Source organism: Oncorhynchus kisutch, linkage group LG25, assembly GCF_002021735.2.
Source record: "Oncorhynchus kisutch isolate 150728-3 linkage group LG25, Okis_V2, whole genome shotgun sequence".
Lineage (NCBI taxonomy): Eukaryota > Metazoa > Chordata > Actinopteri > Salmoniformes > Salmonidae > Oncorhynchus > Oncorhynchus kisutch.
In genome coordinates, this window is record NC_034198.2 from 29,453,471 (window position 1) to 29,472,906 (window position 19,436).

The 19,436-nt window shown below is 45.8% G+C and overlaps 1 protein-coding gene across 33 annotated transcripts in view; it reads right to left on the minus strand.

The window, feature by feature from the left end:
• Window positions 1-19,436, minus strand: part of LOC109878858 (neurexin-1a) — a 586,328-nt gene that overhangs the window by 26,104 nt on the left and 540,788 nt on the right. For 22 of the 33 annotated variants that reach the window (XM_031805039.1, XM_031805031.1, XM_031805035.1 and 19 more), the window contains one exon: window positions 15,237-15,324. In XM_031805039.1, the coding sequence (XP_031660899.1) occupies window positions 15,237-15,324 (88 nt within the window). The remainder of the gene's footprint in view (window positions 1-15,236; window positions 15,325-19,436) is intronic. The other 11 variants (XM_031805049.1, XM_031805050.1, XM_031805056.1 and 8 more) reach the window with 1 other exon arrangement.

Genomic DNA, 19,436 nt, shown 5'->3' on the forward strand with positions numbered 1-19,436 from the left:
CCCCCCTCTGTCTCTCTCTCTCTCTCTCTCTCTCTCTCTCTCTCTCTCTCTCTCTCTCCCTCTCTCTCTCTCTCCCTGCCCCCCCCATCTCTCTCTCTCTCTCTGCCCCCCATTTCTCCCTCTCTCTCTCTCTCTCTCTCTCTCCCTCTCTCTCTCTCTCTCTCTCTCCCTCTCTCTCCCTGCCCCCCATCTCTCTCTCTCTCTCTCTCTCTCCCTCTCTCTCTCTCCCTCTCTCTCTCTCCCTCTCTCCCTCTCTCTCTCCCTGCCCCCCCATCTCTCTCTCTCTCTCTCTCTCTCCCTGCCCCCCCATCTCGCTCTCTCTCTCTCTCTCTCTCGCTCTCTCTACGTAACATTAGCGATGTTGCACTGGGACTACTCATTTAAATATCTTTGAAATGCTCGATGCAAACCCCCTTCATCCTCTACTTCTCTCAAGGAGGAGCGAAATGGGATCACAGATTCCACCCTGTCAGTTGGGATTTAAATAAATGGTCCTCTTTAAAGACTATTTCTCCTCATTTGTCCCTGGCGAAGGGGTTCATTTGTTTGACAATTTGCAATGGGAGTGAGAGCGTGGGGTTGGGGGGGGACAGGGTAAGGGATGGGGAACAGGGAATGGGATTGGAGAGGGGGGAGGTAAGTGAGGGGGAGAAATGGAGAGTAGGGAATGGGAGAAGGGATGTGGATGAAGGGGAAAACATGGATGGGGAAAGGGAGTTAAGGAAGGAGGGATGTGAGTGCTGAGGAAGGAACATAGAGAGCGAGGACGGGTGAGGCGGAGGGGGGAAGGGGAAAGGGAGTTAAGGAAGGAGGGATGTGAGTGCTGAGGAAGGAACATAGAGAGCGAGGACGGGTGAGGCGGAGGGGGGAAGGGGAAAGGGAGTTAAGGAAGGAGGGATGTGAGTGCTGAGGAAGGAACATAGAGAGCGAGGACGGGTGAGGCGGAGGGGGGAAGGGGAAAGGGAGTTAAGGAAGGAGGGATGTGAGTGCTGAGGAAGGAACATAGAGAGCGAGGACGGGTGAGGCGGAGGGGGGAAGGGGAAAGGGAGTTAAGGAAGGAGGGATGTGAGTGCTGAGGAAGGAACATAGAGAGCGAGGACGGGTGAGGCGGAGGGGGGGAAGGGGAAAGGGTTGCTTCAGGTGAGGGTGAGGCCTGCTCATGTTCTCCTTGTTGTGGTGTAACGGAGCAAACAGGACTACTTAGACTATAATGAACGGATACAGGGCCGACTGACCTTCCTTTAGTGGGATTGATGGCATGGAGAGATGTGCTCTGGTTATGCACTGTCATTTACCCTGTCGTTTATCATCTACACCTGGATGGATTTACTGTAGATCTATACAATTCTCGCTTTACTGTACGCTTGTTTGACAAGAAATATACATGTATGTTACCCTAGGAGATACAGTTAGATTACAATACATATAGTATGTTGGGATTTGACATCCTTGGGATGGGAAAATATAGTACGATACAGTACAGGAGCGTGTTGTACTAATAGTAATAGTACTATACAGTACTACAGTTAAAGGGTAGGAAGTAAGAGTTTTTACTTTAGAGCCCCACCTGTTTAGAGCCCCACCTGTTTAGAGCCCCACCTGTTTAGAGCCCCACCTGTTTAGAGCCCCACCTGTTTAGCTAAAAAATATATAATATTGTTTCTAGCAAAACACATAGTCTCAACATTAACAGTGAAGAGGCGACTCCGGGATGCTGACCTTCTAGGCAGAGTTGCAAAGAAAAAGCCATATCTCAGACTGGCCAATAAAAAGAAAAGATTAAGATGGGCAAAAGAACACAGACACTGGACAGAGGAACTCTGCCTAGAAGGTCAGCATCCCGGAGTCTCCTCTTCACTGTTAACGTTGAGACTATGTGTTTTGCTAGAAACAATATTATTATAATTTTTTTTATCTAAACAGGTGGGGCACTAAACAGGTGGGGCAGAATATATTCCTACAATGAAATGACTACAATATCGGTATGTCTTTAGCTAAAATGAGGTTGGCTATCTTACTGACACATCACTGTAATACACACAGATTAGTTGTACAGTAGCGCCAACATTTCCCCACCACAATCATCAGCTGTCAAACTCAGATTTGTCACACCACAGTAGAGGATCAGCCCTGGTAGAAAGGTCACTGTAGCAACCTACTGCTGGAGTATAGCTTCCTTCCAGAAGGCCCAACTCAAAATGGTATTACTTATAATCTCTCCTCTTCAAATGAGAGAAGAAGTAATGCCATCCATTCATCTCTCTATCTCTTCCTTCACGAACAGACAGATCATCTGTATCATCCTACTGCTGGTGTAAGCTGTGTTAAGTAACAAACAGGTGTTACATTTGTCCTTAAAGTACGTAACTGTCCAGTGAAAACCTCACTTCATGTTCTGTTCATTTATACCAAAATAATGTTGTTGGCCTCCTGAGGAGGATGAGCAGTCCAATCAGTGGTCTACTCGCATGCATATTTTTAATGACCGGTATACGCCCACACTATTCCAACACAGAAAATCTGTTTTTTAATATACTTCATTACCATTTTTTGGAAGGAAAACAATTTCACTCATATGTAATTAATTATAGGTTAATTATAGGTCAAATCTAATATAAATCTGGAAACACTGGAGAATTTTAGCCTTTAAGAAGAAGTGACCCCATCCCTCCATCACTCTATCAACTCAACCACTGCTTGAGCTGCTACTTTCCTACCATATTAACTTAAGAATGGTTTTACATTTGTCCTTAATTAGCTGAATGTCCTCGAGACGAAGAAGTGACACCATCCATTCTTCGCTTGCTTCCTTTATTTACCCATCCATCCCTCCATCTTTTCCTTACTTACACTTAACTCAGGTATTAAGTCTGTATTTAGATATTAACTTAACTCAATCTTCTGTCACTTCTTTAATTAGCCATTTGTCCTTGAGAAGAAGAGGTGACGCCATTCACCCCTATATTCATCCATCCATCGATTACCTCCATCCCTCCCTTTACTTTCAGTACGGCAAGCTGGCCTTGGCCTACGTCATTCCATGACCCCGAGTGTGGACCTGAGTGTGTCTGATTTCAGGCATGCATGTGCGAGCCCAGAGTGACTCTGGCTATCTGATAATGCTCACAGGACTGTGAATTGAACACAGAACTGACCGAGCGAGCATGAAATGAGTTCAACCAATGCTGTGATGATTAATAAACCGTGCTTGACCTTCCAAGTAAATGGTGCAGCGGAGATCTGGAGCCCTTTTACCCATAATGCTCAGTGTGAGCGTGTTTGAGAGAGGGACAGGAAATGAGAGTAGGGCATATGGAAGCTTTCTGTCTCTGGATGACCGCAGCTAAACTCAGGATGCATCCGAATTGGTACCATATTTCCTATAAAGTGCACTACTTTTGACCAGAGCCATTGTGTGTCAATTTGGACACAACCCAAGTGGCTGCTTTAGCTAGAAGAAGTCCTGGATGGATGGGTGGGGGGATATGGATACAGGGATGAATGGCATGATGAAATGTATGCCAAGTAGGTTAATATGTTAATAAATGTGTGCTAATGTCATCATGAATATTAAAAGATGCACACAGAAAACTAGTGATTTCTATACTTTGTTTCTGCTGTGAACTGTATCCGATACTCGGTAGACTGTAACAATGAGAGGAAAACAGGGGGCAATAAGGTATTCATTCATATTAATGATGAATATATATCTTATTCGTCCTGTATCAGATTCTAGTCTTCTTTCTTGATTATATGCTCATAAACTCACAATGATTAGAGGAAGCCTGATAAGTGCCTAGTGTAAATCCCAAGATTTATGTTGTTGTTGAACAGAGCACAACATGAGTCCAATGGTTTGAATCTGGTATGAGTGAGCATTTGGTCTTTTGGGCAATTTATCTATATTCTCTTTATCCTCTTCATAAACTTACAATGATTATAATGAAACTGCTGTAGTAGCCTATACTGAAAAAAAAATCCTGTGTGAGTGAGCATTTGCCCTTTTGGCCGGGGACAATGGGGACAATGCCAGAGCGAGGCCGCTGCTGCCTGCTGGAAGACTAAAAGGTAACGCCACAATATTTTATGGATGTTATTCCATTCCTTTAGCTAGGGCAATAATGCATTTCATGCATCATAGACCTTTCCTAAAGGGAATCACGCAGGGCGGTAGGGGGGGTGGGGGTGGGGGGGGCTACAGCAAGTGTTTACTTTTCGGTTTGTTTAATGTCTCTGCAGAAAGCAATTCCACCACTTGGTGAACCCAGAGAAGGGTCCTGGGAGTTGTGTTTTTCTAAAAACCACCGCTGAGGCGAGCTCCTCTTGTCCTCGTTTCCCCCTCGCTAGGGTTAAATCTGGCATCTGCCACTCAAAACGAATAAGCAGACACATTGGTTACGTCCCCAAAAGGCACCCTATTCGTTATGTAGGGCTCTGGTCAAAAGTAGTGCACTGTATAGGCAATAGGGTGCCATTTGGCATGCGGAAATGCCTTAGCGTCAAAGTCTAGCATGCTGATGACGCTGACGCAAAGCCAGAGAGATGGAAGGTTGGAAGGAGGTTGGAAAGGAGTGAGAAATAATTGAAAATATGAATAGAGAGGAATCAGCATACAGGGAGAGGAGGGAGGGGTGGGGTCTGACAGCCAAGCAGACATGACCGGGAAATCCTGTTCCCTCAAAGACAAGTTATTATTATTATTATTATTTGTGCATGCACGTGTGTCAGTAAGCCGTGTCTGGGGTTTATCTCCACCGAGGAAGAGATAGGCCAACATCAAATGAAGAAAATAACTAAATATTGCATACATGGTTCACAGAATATTGACTACAATGGTGGAAGAATTGGTATAGCTTCATCTGTTAAAGGCCAACAAGCAGAGTCAATTCAAGGGTCTGAAGCACAGACGATGCTTAACATGTCTGCCAGGCAGCACCTAATTAAATAATGTGCTACAGTGGTTGGTGTTCTATAGGCCGTTGCCTTGTTTTCCAAAGCTGGATTTTCCGAAGCTGGATTTTCCAAAGCTGGATTTGGAATGCTCATGGCCATGGCATGAGTAAGGTCTATTGACATGCATGGTGCATGGTGCTCAGCAGTGGAACAGAGAAGAGAACACAGGGAGAGAAGGAGAGAGACCTCTTGCTGGGTATGATTGAATAGCCTATTATATGTGGGCAGTGACCTCCCAAGCCAGCAGCGTTGTGTTATTATTTCATTAATCTAAGCGCTACTATAAAACAATATTTTACCATAATATTTTATTTTATTTACAGGGTGCTTTGCCTTTCCTGTCACTGCCATTTACCGTTTTGATTTATGGGCCTTTTCTATGTCGTTTTTGTTCACTCTCTTTCATAAACCAAACATATTAGCCGCCAAATGTTAAACACTTTGGTGGCTGTGTTGATGTCAATGTGATGTAAAAGGCTATGTAAAAGGCTGGGGGATGGAAATTAGAGGAGCGAAGATGAAAGAGAGAAAACATGTAGATGATTACCCTTAACCTGCCTAAAGGCAAGTGGTTGGTGGAGAGAGAGAGAACGTAAGGAGGGGGGCGAGAGATCATTTGCTGAAACGCTGTGGGGTGAGTATGATAGCAGCCTTCATACTACTTTGATTCTCATCCCCAGCCTTCTTGTGTTGGCTAGGCTGTGATAAATTGTATATTTCGCATGACACAGAAGACTTGGAATACAGTGGGGCAAAAAAGTATTTAGTCAGTCACCAATTGTGCAAGTTCTCCCACTTAAAAAGATGAGAGAGGCCTGTAATTTTCATCATAGGTACACTTCAACTATGACAGACAAAATGAGAAGAAAAAAAATCCAGAAAATCACATTGTAGGATTTTTAATGAATTTATTTGCAAATTATGGTGGAAAATAAGTATTTGGTCAATAACAAAAGTTAATCTCAGGTCAAAGGTTTTCTGTAAGTCTTCACGAGGTTTTCACACACTGTTGCTGGTATTTTGGCCCATTCCTCCATGCAGATCTCCTCTAGAGCATTGATGTTTTGGGGCTGTTGCTGGGCAACACAAACTTTCAACTCCCTCCAAAGATTTTCTATGGGGTTGAGATCTGGAGACTGGCTAGGCCACTCCAGGACCTTGAAATGCTTCTTACGAAGGCACTTCTTCGTTGCCCGGGCGGTGTGTTTGGGATCATTGTCATGCTGAAAGACCCAGCCACGTTTCATCTTCAATGCCCTTGCTGATGGAAGGAGGTTTTCACTCAAAATCTCACGATACATGGCCCCATTCATTCTTTCCTTTACACGGATCAGTCGTCCTGGTCCCTTTGCAGAAAAACAGCCTCAAAGTATGATGTTTCCACCCCCATGCTTCACAGTAGGTATGGTGTTCTTTGGATGCAACTCAGCATTCTTTGTCCTCCAAACACGATAAGTTGAGTTTTTACCAAAAAGTTATATTTTGGTTTCATTTGACCATATGACATTCTCCCAATCTTCTTCTGGATCATCCAAATGCTCTCTAGCAAACTTCAGACGGGCCTGGACATGTACTGGCTTAAGCAGGGGGACACGTCTGGCACTGTAGGATTTGAGTCCCTGGCGGCGTAGTGTGTTACTGATGGTAGGCTTTGTTACTTTGGTCCCAGCTCTCTGCAGGTCATTCACTAGGTCTCCCGTGTGGTTCTGGGATTTTTTCTCACCGTTCTTGTGATCATTTTGACCCCACGGGGTGAGATCTTGCGTGGTGCCCCAGATCGAGGGAGATTATCAGTGGTCTTGTATGTCTTTCATTTCCTAATAATTGCTCTCACAGTTGATTTCTTCAAACCAAGCTGCTTACCTATTGCAGATTCAGTCTGGTGCAGGTCTGGTGCAGGTGCAGTCTGGTGTAGGTCTGGTGCAGCCTGGTGCAGGTCTACAATTGTGTTTCTGGCGTCCTTTCACAGCTCTTTGGTCTTGGCCATAGTGGAGTTTGGAGTGTGACTGTTTGAGGTTGTGGACAGGTGTCTTTATACTGATAACAAGTTCAAACAGGTGCCATTAATACAGGTAACGAGTGGAGGACAGAGGAGCCTCTTAAAGAAGAAGTTACAGGTCTGTGAGAGCCAGAAATCTTGCTTGTTTGTAGGTGACCAAATACTTATTTTCCACCATAATTTGCAAATAAATTCATTAAAAATCCTGCAATATGATTTTCTGGATTTTTTTTCTCATTTTGTCTGTCATAGTTGAAGTGTACCTATGATGAAAATTACAGGCCTCTTTCATCTTTTTAAGTGGGAGAACTTGCACAATTGGTGGCTGACTAAATACTTTTTTGCCCCACTGTAACTATTAACAGATGTGGAGAGACAAGGTAAATAAAAATGTGTGAACAAAAACACACACATCCATAAAAAAAACGACAGTATGTAGATAAGATACAGTTGGATGTTAGGGACTGCTCTATGGGCTAAGAGGGCTATCTGGCACTGGTTAGGAACTGATCATTAGATCACCCTTCCATGTCATTTCTCTCTGCTTGACTCCACTGAGGGTTGGCCCAGTCCATTCGGCTTGACTCCACTCAGGAATGGCCCTGTCTGTTCTGTGGGCTCTCACTAGGACATGCAGATGTTCTGTGAGTTGGCCATGGCACTGTCCAGACTCAGTGTGTGTCCCAAATGGCAGCTTATTCCCTATCTAATGCACTACTATTGACCAGGGCCCATGGGGGGCCCTAGGGCCAAAGGGCTCTGGTCAAAAGTAATGCACTATGAACAGAATAGTGTTGTCAGGATACCAACATTTTAGTGACAATACAAAACCAGACCAAAGTATCATGATACCAAGTAGTGTGTGTGCATACGGGAACAATTCCGAGTTCACATACACCCCCCCCCCCCCCCCACACACACAGAGCCTAGTCTCAACCATATGAATCCCTGTATCACTGTGTGGTGTCTTGAACCAGAGGGCCCAGGGGGAGGATTTGCTACAATTTGATCCCAGCCCCACACTCTTAGAAAAGAGTTTCAAAGGGGTTCTGTGGCTGTCCCTATAGGATAACCCTTTTTGGTTCCAGGTAGAATCCTTTTAGGATCCACGTAGAACACTCTGTGGAAACAGTTCAATATGGAACCCAAAACGGTTCTATCTGGAACCAAAACGGTTCTATCTGGAACCATAACGAGTTCTTCAAAGGGTTCTCCGAAGGCGGGACCTTTTTTTCTAAGAGTGCAGCCCTATACTCAGCCCCTAGCCCCAGGCTATCCCAGCACAGCTCTATACTCAGCCCCTAGCCCCAGGCCATCCCAGCACAGCACTATACTCAGCCTCTAGCCCCAGGGCATCCCAGCACAGCTCTATACTCAGCCCCTAGCCCCAGGCTAATCCCACCACAGCTCTATACTCAGCCCCTAGCCCCAGGCTATCCCACCACAGCTCTATACTCAGCCCCTAGCCCCAGGCTATCCCAGCACAGCTCTATACTCAGCCCTTAGCCCCAGGCTATCCCACCACAGCTCTATACTCAGCCCCTAGCCCCAGGCTAATCCCAGCACAGCTCTATCCTCAGCCCCTAGCCCCAGCCTATCCCATCACAGCTCTATCCTCAGCCCCTAGCCCCAGGCTATCCCAGCACAGCTCTATACTCAGCCCCTAGCCAAAAGGCTATCCCAGCACAGCTCTATCCTCAGCCCCTAGCCCCAGGCTAATCCCAGCACAGCTCTATCCTCAGCCCCTAGCCCCAGGCTATCCCAGCACAGCTCTATACTCTGCCCCTAGCCCCAGGCTATCCCACCACAGCTCTAGTCTTGGTCCCAGCCCTATACCACCATTCTTCACCATATATATCCCTATGTGGTCTCTTCAACCAGAGGAACCAGGGAGATGATTCAATTTGCTGCAGTGTGATCTAATCCGGCTCCTGCTGGAAGATTAGCTCTGTGTGAATGAACCTCGTGCTGCTGGCTCCGGGGATGCATCCGAAATGGCACCCTATAGGTCCAGGTCATACAGAAGTAGTGCACTAAATAGGAAACAGGGTGCGATTTGTGATGCACTAACTCGCCGCTTGCCACAGTTTACTTCCTCCGAGAGGTAAGAGAAATAAAGCAGGGCAATAAGTAAGCTGGCCTGATCGATGTCGCTTGATGGCTGTCGGGGGTTTGAGGGACGAGGGACGCGAAGGTGGGGTGAGGCCGCTGTGGGACGAGTGTCCAGTGATATAGCCTACAGCATGATCTATAATTGACCTTGGAGGAGAGAGGGGGAGGGAGAGGGCGACAGAGAGAGAGAGCGAGGGAAAGAGGGGGGAGGTAGAGAGCGAGAGAAAGGGCAAAATAAAGAGAGAGAGAGGGCGACAGAGAGAGAAAGGGAGAGAGAGAGTCTGCTGCCATGGGAAAGTTCTCTAAATGGAATCGTCTTGTGCGTTATTTACCTCTAGCCTTCTTTTATCTTATTTGACAGTGATGTTCTGCACTTATAGCGGGTCAGAGTCAAGGTCATTTAGGTAATTTCCTAATAATGGGGAAAAGTTCTACAACTACTTTTAATAGTCATAGTCATTTTGCAGAGTATTGAAATTCTACAGTGCTTTATTCATAAAAAAAACTAAGTACAGTACGGAAAAGTAAGAAAAGTATGGAAATGTATAAGAGCGTCTAGAAAACTCATAGTATAGCACCATAGATATCCAAGGAGAGCATAGCACCATAGATATCCAAGGAGAGCATAGCACCATAGAGAGCCAAGGAGAGCATCATAGAGAGCCAAGGAGAGCATAGAACCATAGAGAGCCAAGGAGAGCATAGCACCATAGAGAGCCAAGGAGAGCATAGAACCATAGAGAGCCAAGAAGAGGATAGCACCATAGAGAGCCAAGGAGAGCATAGCACCATAGAGAGCCAAGGAGAGCATCATAGAGAGCCAAGGAGAGCATAGAACCATAGAGAGCCAAGGAGAGCATAGCACCATAGAGAGCCAAGGAGAGCATAGCACCATAGAGAGCCAAGGAGAGCATAGAACCATAGAGAGCCAAGAAGAGGATAGCACCATAGAGAGCCAAGGAGAGCATAGCACCATAGAGAGCCAAGGAGAGCATAGAACCACAGAGAGCCAAGAAGAGCATAGCACCATAGAGAGCCAAGGAGAGCATAGCACCATAGAGAGCCAAGGAGAGCATAGCACCATAGAGAGCCAAGGAGAGCATAGCACCATAGAGAGCATCATAGAGAGCCAAGGAGAGCATAGAACCATAGAGAGCCAAGGAGAGCATCATAGAGAGCCAAGGAGACCATAGAACCATAGAGAGCCAAGGAGAGCATAGCACCATAGAGAGCCAAGGAGAGCATCATAGAGAGCCAAGGAGAGCATAAAACCATAGAGAGCCAAGGAGAGCATAGCACCATAGATAGCCAAGGATAAATATTACAGGGGCCTATTACAGGGGCTGAGTCACTGGCTTACTGGGGCTCTTTCATACCGTCCCTGGGAGGGGTGCGTCACTTGAGTGGGTTGAGTCACTGATGTGATCTTCCTGTCTGGGTTGCCCCCCCCCCCCCCCCTTGGGTTGTGCCGTCGCGGAGATCTTTGTGGGCTATACTCGGCCTTGTCTCAGGATGGTAAGTTGGTGGTTGAAGATATCCCTCTAGTGGTGTGGGGGCTGTGCTTTGGCAAAGTGGGTGGGGTTATAACCTTCCTGTTTGGCCCTGTCCGGGGGTGTCCTCGGATGGGGCCACAGTGTCTCCTGACCCCTCCTGTCTCAGCCTCCAGTATTTATGCTGCAGTAGTTTATGTGTCGGGGGGCTAGGGTCAGTTTGTTATATCTGGAGTACTTCTCCTGTCCTATTCAGTGTCCTGTGTGAATTTAAGTGTGCTCTCTCTAATCCTCTCTTTCTCTCTTTCTTTCTCTCTCTCGTAGGACCTGAGCCCTAGGACCATGCCTCAGGACTACCTGACATGATGACTCCTTGCTGTTCCCAGTCCACCTGGCCGTGCTGCTGCTCCAGTTTCAACTGTTCTGCCTTATTATTATTGGACCATGCTGGTCATTTATGAACATTTGAACATCTTGGCCATGTTCTGTTATAATCTCCACCCGGCCAGCCAGAAGAGGACTGGCCACCCCACATAGCCTGGTTCCTCGCTAGGTTTCTTCCTAGGTTTTGGCCTTTCTAGGGAGTTTTTCTTAGCCACCGTGCTTCTATCACCTGCATTGCTTGCTGTTTGGGGTTTTAGGCTGAGTTTCTGTACAGCACTTTGAGATATTTGCTGATGTACGAAGGGCTATATAAATACATTTGATTTGATTTGAAATAGCACAGCATAACATGGAGAGATATAGTCTGTCAGTAAACGATTACGTTTTTTCACCTTTCAGAATAAATAGCCAAGGAGAGAATAGCACCATAGAGAGCCAATGAGAGCATAGCACCATAGAGAGCCAATGAGAGCATAGCACCATAGAGAGCCAAGGAGAGCATAGCACCATAGAGAGCCAAGGGGAGCACCATAGCAAGGAGTGGGACAGTACAGTAACAGTAACCTGAGAAACTGTCCTAGGCTGCATCAGTGACAGAGGATCCAGTCCTTCATGGTTGGCTGGCTGCACTGTCACAGATCCAGTGCTGAGCGCTCCACCAAGTGTGTGAATGGCCCTGAACGTAGATATTAATCAGGATGTGGTGTTAGACAGCTGTCACCAGGGGAGCCCAGCAGAACCGGTGTCAAATCTCCCCTCGCTAGCAAGAGAGGGAAAGGAAGGATACCTAGGATATTCTGTTCGGGGAAGGAGTGTGTGCCTCTAAAGCATCCACACTGGAGCACACTCTTTCCCTTGACAGATCACCTTGTCACAGACAGAGACTATGCTGCAATGCTCACTAAACTATGAGATGATGTGGTAAATGCAAACCTGTAATGCTAACTAATTGATTTGGTTAATGTACTCATCTCTCTCATTTTGGGCTCCCGAGTGACGCTGCGGTCTAAGGCACTGCATCTCAGTGCTAAAGGCATCACTACAGATCCTGGTTCGATTCCAGGCTGTATCACAACAGGCCGTGACTGGGAGTCCCATAGGGTGGCGCACAATTGGCCCAGCGTCGTCCGGATTAGGGTTTGGACGGGGTAGGCCGTCATTGTAAATAAGAATTTGTTCTTAACTGACTTGCCTATTTAAATAAAATAACTAATAAAATCTCATTGCATTGCTTTCTTGACTAAGGTAAGAAGATCTAACATGGAACAGTCTCCTTGGGTATATGAGCAGTCTAGATGTGTCCAGCCTGGACTGTGATATATGTATGAACACTGGGTATTAGATCATTAGTATGTAGCCTAACAGACCAGTACTGGTACAACAGACTACACCAATACAGACAGATGGACAGCCTGGATGTACAAGGGACAGACAAACAGTAGTCTGAGAGTGCTGTGGGGTAGACATTCATTTAGTTCTGGCTTTATTACTGCATACAGATCGATACAGAGAGAGCTAAGGCCTTACGTCTGGACCTAGTAGTTCTCCCTTTCTGTCGATCCACTCGGTGCTCATTAGAAAAGCACCAGGGTCACCTGCTATCTGTGGCAAGGTGGGAAGACTCAATTCCAGGGTAATAGGAACATTATAAACATACACATTTTTACCACAGATTATCAGGAGAAATGTGGTTACACTGTATGTACAATATGCACTGTGTTTATGTAGCATAAGTTAACATTTAGCAATACATGGTTAAAAAGTTGGATTCTAGTGTCGTCCAGAAGGTTTTACTGTATCTGTTAGTATGACTACAGAACTTGCATTTCACTTCTTAAGAAATGTAGATATTCTGCAATTCAATATGTGGTTTATTATCGTAAGATTGATAGTGCAAGTTGTGTCAGCAAGCGATATGTCAAAGCCTCCTTCCCTAGCAGCTGTACCAAAAAGTAAACAGAGAAATGCTTTCAATTTGTTTACAAATTGTCTACAGTACCTGGCATTGAGGTTAGAAGGTCTTTTATGAGAAACATTTTCAAAATTACTTATTTTTGCTGGGATACTCTATGTTAGCACAAAGCTTTCAGAATGTAGCTATTATTGCTAGTCAAGCAACCCTATTTAGTTGTTTCACCTTTCAGAGTGAATCGGTACACATGGAGACTTATAGTCTGTCATTAAACAATTTTAGTTTTTTCACCTTTTAGTGTGAATCGGTAAACATGGTGTTAGTAAACAATTTCGTTTTTTCACCTTTCAGAGTGAATCTGGAAAAAAACATGGAGACTTATAGTCTCTCAGTAAATGCATCCTTGAACCTAAACTAGAAGGCGCTTGGCTGAAAAGAGTTGGTTTTATCACGAGGGAGGCGAGAGTGTTGTTGTGTTGTCTCAGAGGACAGTTACTGTTAAGAGAGTGTTTGTTTGTTTGTTTGTTTTCCCGTGCGTGTCGTCTATTTGTGTGTGAGCGAGAGTATGTGAGATTGTGTGTGCGAGTGTTTGTGTGTTTATGTGTTTTCCTAGGAGACAATACAAAAACAATGACAGCGCTCCACAAGATGTCATGTGTAATCAGCGCCTCCTAAACGCTGGCGTACGTGACACAACAGCATGCTAGTCCTACTGACTGGCTGTTATGAGTTTACTGTAATTCATTACATTTGGGACTCAACAAGCCTACAAGGGAAAAAACATGTATTAGCTATACACACTTATAGTGGAACCAGAGACCGGTTTTGAAAACATCAGATGATTAGGATTATGTTTATTCAAAATTGAATATATTCATACCTGTCCCAAATGAGATAATCCAAAAATGAATCAACTAGCTAGCTACTGAACAAGTGAAGTCAGAACAGCCTATCTACACTCATTGATATGATCTTTAGGAATCACTGTGGAGTATGATGATTACCATTAGGCATTATCTTATTGTAGCCTTCACTTCTATGAATTGACATTTAACATATGTGGTGTGAGGCAAGGTTGTGGGTCAAGTCCATTTCAATTCAGCCAATTAAAAAAGTAAACTGGAATAGAACTCCCAACATTGACTGAATCAATACAGTGTTATAGTGACACACTAAACTTGAAACACTGCCTACAGTAGCTTCAATAAAGCGCCTTAAGAACCTTGGTGGTGAACTGACTATGAGTGTGATCGTGACACACAGAGAGACTGGTGGTACGGTGACAGACTGGTGGTACGGTGAGAGACTAGTGGTACGGTGAGAGACTGGTGGTACGGTGACAGACTGGTGGTACGGTGACAGACTGGTGGTATGGTGAGAGACTGGTGGTACGGTGAGAGACTGGTGGTACGGTGACAGACTGGTGGTATGGTGAGAGACTGGTGGTATGGTGAGAGACTGGTGGTATGGTGAGAGACTGGCGGTATGGTGAGAGACTGGCGGTACGGTGAGAGACTGTGGGTACGGTGAGAGACTGGCGGGACGGTGAGAGACTGGCAGTATGGTGACAGACTGATGGTAGGGAAGAGACTAGCAGTACGGCGACAGACTGATAGTAGGGAAGAGACTAGCGGTACGGTGACAGACTGATGTTAGGGAAGAGACTAGCAGTACGTTGACAGACTGTCGGTACAGTGACAGACTGTTGGTACGGTGACAGACTGGTGGTAGGGTGAGAGACTGGCGGTATGGTGAGAGACTGGCGGTACGGTGAGAGACTGGCGGTATGGTGAGAGACTGGCAGTATGGTGAGAGACTGGCGGTACGGTGAGAGACTGGCGGTACAGTGAGAGACTGGTGGTAGGGAAGAGACTAGCAGTACGATGACAGACTGGTGGTAGGGAAGAGACTAGCAGTACGATGACAGACTGGTGGTAGGGAAGGGACTAGCAGTACGATGACAGACTGGTGGTAGGGAAGGGACTGGCAGTACGGTGACAGACTGGTGGTAGGGAAGGGACTGGCGGTACGGTGACAGACTGGTGGTAGGGAAGGGACTGGCGGTACAGTGACAGACTGGTGGTAGGGAAGAGACTGGCGGTATGGTGACAGACTGGTGGTAGCGAAGGGACTGGCAGTACGGTGACAGACTGGTGGTAGGGAAGGGACTGGCGGTACAGTGACAGACTGGTGGTAGGGAAGAGACTGGCGGTACAATGACAGACTGGTGGTAGGGAGGAGACTAGCTGTACGGTGACAGACTGGTGGTAGGGAAGGGACTGGCGGTACAGTGACAGACTGGTGGTAGGGAAGGGACTGGAGGAACAGTGAGAGACTGACTGACAGCGACACCCAGAGAGAAGAGGAATAAAAAGAGATGACTAACCTAACCCACCTGAGCTCGGCTCACAGGGATCAATGTCCTCGTCATCGCTCGGACACTCCGCAGATGCCACCAGCAGATCGTCCGTCGTCTGGAGGAAAGAGAGAGAAAAAGAGAGGGTTAGGAATGAGAGAAGGGGCAGTTTAACAGTATAATAATGAAGAACTTCAGTCAAGCACTTCAATAAGCATTTCTCAACGGCTGGCCATGCCTTCCGCCTGGCTACTTCAACCTCGGCCAACAGCTCCGCCCCCCCCGCAGCTCCTCGCCCAAGCCTCTCCAGGTTCTCCTTCACCCAAATCCAGATAGCAGATGTTCTGAAAGAGCTGCAAAACCTGGACCCGTACAAATCAGCTGGGCTTGACAATCTGGACCCTCTATTTCTGAAACTATCTGCCACCATTGTCGCAACCTCTATTACCAGCCTGTTCAACCTCTCTTTCATATCGTCTGAGATCCCCAAGGATTGGAAAGCTGCCGCAGTCATCCCCCTCTTCAAAGGGGGAGACACCCTGGACCCAAACTGTTACAGACCTATATCCATCCTGCCCTGCCTATCTAAGGTCTTCGAAAGCCAAGTCAACAAACAGGTCACTGACCATCTCGAATCCCACCGTACCTTCTCCGCTGTGCAATCTGGTTTCCGAGCCGGTCATGGGTGCACCTCAGCCACACTCAAGGTACTAAACGATATCATAACCGCCATCGATAAAAGACAGTACTGTGCAGCCGTCTTCATCGACCTTGCCAAGGCATTCGACTCTGTCAATCACCATATTCTTATCGGCAGACTCAGGAGCCTCGGTTTTTCGGATGACTGCCTTGCCTGGTTCACCAATTACTTTGCAGACAGAGTTCAGTGTGTCAAATCGGAGGGCATGCTGTCCGGTCCTCTGGCAGTCTCTATGGGGGTGCCACAGGGTTCAATTCTCGGGCCGACTCTTTTTTCTGTGTATATCAATGATGTTGCTCTTGCTGCGGGCGATTCCCTGATCCACCTCTACGCAGACGACACCATTCTATATACTTTCGGCCCGTCTTTGGACACTGTGCTATCTAGCCTCCAAACAAGCTTCAATGCCATACAACACTCCTTCAGTGGCCTCCAACTGCTCTTAAACGCTAGTAAAACCAAATGCATGCTTTTCAACCGGTCGCTGCCTGCACCCGCATGCCCGACTAGCATCACCACCCTGGATGGTTCTGACCTAGAATATGTGGACGTCTATAAGTACCTAGGTGTCTGGCTAGACTGCAAACTCTCCTTCCAGACTCATATCAAACATCTCCAATCGAAAATCAAATCAAGAGTCGGCTTTCTATTTCGCAACAAAGCCTCCTTCACTCACGCCGCCAAGCTTACCCTAGTAAAACTGACTATCCTACCGATCCTCGACTTCGGCGATGTCATCTACAAAATGGCTTCCAACACTCTACTCAGCAAACTGGATGCAGTCTATCACAGTGCCATCCGTTTTGTCACTAAAGCACCTTATACCACCCACCACTGCGACTTGTATGCTCTAGTCGGCTGGCCCTCGCTACATATTCGTCGCCAGACCCACTGGCTCCAGGTCATCTACAAGTCCATGCTAGGTAAAGCTCCGCCTTATCTCAGCTCACTGGTCACGATGGCAACACCCATCCGTAGCACGCGCTCCAGCAGGTGTATCTCACTGATCATCCCTAAAGCCAACACCTCATTTGGCCGCCTTTCGTTCCAGTACTCTGCTGCCTGTGACTGGAACGAATTGCAAAAATCGCTGAAGTTGGAGACTTTTATCTCCCTCACCAACTTCAAACATCAGCTATCTGAGCAGCTAACCGATCGCTGCAGCTGTACATAGTCTATTGGTAAATAGCCCACCCTTTTTCACCTACCTCATCCCCATACTGTTTTTATTTATTTACTTTTCTGCTCTTTTGCACACCAATATCTCTACCTGTACATGACCATCTAATCATTCATCACTCCAGTGTTAATCTTTAAAATTGTAAATTGTAATTATTTGCCTACCTCCTCATGCCTTTTGCACACATTGTATATAGACTCCCCCTTTGTTTTCTACTGTGTTATTGACTTGTTAATTGTTTACTCCATGTGTAACTCTTTGTTGTCTGCTCACACTGCTATGCTTTATCTTGGCCAGGTCGCAGTTGCAAATGAGAATTTGTTCTCAACTAGCCTACCTGGTTAAATAAAGGTGAAATAAAAAATAAATAAAAAATAATAATAAAAAAAACTGGTCATGAACGGTTTATACCCCGCCATAGTATTAAAGGGATAGTGCGAGATTAAGCAGTTGCTTCTACTTACTCAGAGTCAGATGAACTCATGGATACTGTTTTAGCATGCTAGCTGTATCAGTAGACTTCCAGTCATTGTTCTAACTATGTTTAGCATTGGTTCCAAAACTACCTCTATCTTCCTTCATACTGGACACAGACACATAAAAATGGAATCATCTGACTCAAACAGAGAAATAGTGATGCGGAATAGAGAGAGAGAGAGAGAGAGAGAGAGAGAGAGAGAGAGGAGAGGAGAGACATTTTAACAGTAAACTGAGATAGATTTCTGTTCCAATCCACACCTCCAAACCCATCACACTATCAATACCCTAGAATCTAAAGGGTTTGATTGAAGAAATCAAGAGAGAAAGACGGATTAGAATGGAACCCTGGAAACTCATACTGCTTAGCTGGGGGATCAAATACAGTTGTAGTCGGCTAACGGTCACAAAAGCAGCTGCTGCAATACACTGCTACCCAGGAGACACCACTGTCCTAAAAGAAATGAGATTTGATTATCGAGGAACAATAGATAGTAAAGTTCACAGCAATTGTCAACTCAAACTAAGCTCATACTGAGGAACAGCCAGTGTGCTGAAACAAATAGCCCTCCAAGGGATTGTTTAGTGCCATCACCAAACACCACTGACATTTAGAGGGCACAGACTGGTGGCAGCTTTAAAAAAAAGATTGGAAAGCCCAAAGAGCAAACCTGTGATTGGCTGTGAAAGAAAGTCTACAAAATCATTATATATTTTAGGTGTCATTTCCTTTTACTGTCTGTTTGACTCAATAGAGATTTGACAAAGTCAAGCAATGTTAAGAACAAACTTGGTGGAAAAGGTTGGGATGTAATACACTGTTCCTATACTCTATGTTCAACCCTCAAGACTTACTGCATCCCTCACCCTAGGTTCAACACCCTAGGTCCCACACCCAAGGTCCCACACCCTAGGTTCAACACCCTAGGTCCCACACCCAAGGTCCCACACCGTAGGTTCCACACCGTAGGTCCCTCTCAACCTAGCAGACTAAACCAAAGACAACAGCACTGACTCTTGGAAATCAGGAGAAAAGGGAAAACAAAAAATAGATGACTATCGCCGGGTAGAAAGTGAAAAGTGGTGTAAAAGGTGTAAAACATTATGCTGCAAAGTTATTTTATGGTCTAGCCCGGGGCGTCTGATCAAACCACTGCAGTAAAGGTTGTTTCATTTGAGGCATAGCAGGCAGGCAGCATGGTTAGACAGCAGTGGGCTCTAAAGGAGTGTGTGTGTGAGTTTGTGTGTGTGAATTCAGACCATTACTTTTTCCATAATGTTGTTACGTTACAGCCTTATTCTAAAATGGATTAAATTAATGTTTTTCCTGATCAATCTACACACAATACCCCATAACAACAAAGTGAAAACAGTTTGACATTTTTGCAAATGTATTACGAATAAAAAACAGAAATATGTATTCATACTTTGCTATGAGACTCAAAATTGAGCTCAGGTGCATCCTGTTTCCATTGATCATCATTGAAATGTTTCTACAACTTGATTGGAGTCCACCTGTTGTAAATTCAATTGATTGGACATGATTACATGATTTGGAAATAAACACATCTGTTTATATAAGGTCCCATAGTTGACAGTGCATGTCAGAGCAAAAACCAAGCCATGAGGTCGAATGAATTTTCCCTAGAGCTCCGAGACAGGATTGTGTCGAGGCACGGATCTGGGGAAGGGTACAAAAATGACTGCAGCATTGAAGGTCACCCAGAACACAGTGGCCTCCATCATTCTTAAATGGAAGAAGTTTGGCACAACGAAGACTCTTCCTAGAGCTGGCTGCCTGGCCAAACTAAGCAATTGGGGGAGAAGAGCCCTAGTCAGAGAGGTGGTCACAATGACAGAGCTCCAGAGTTCC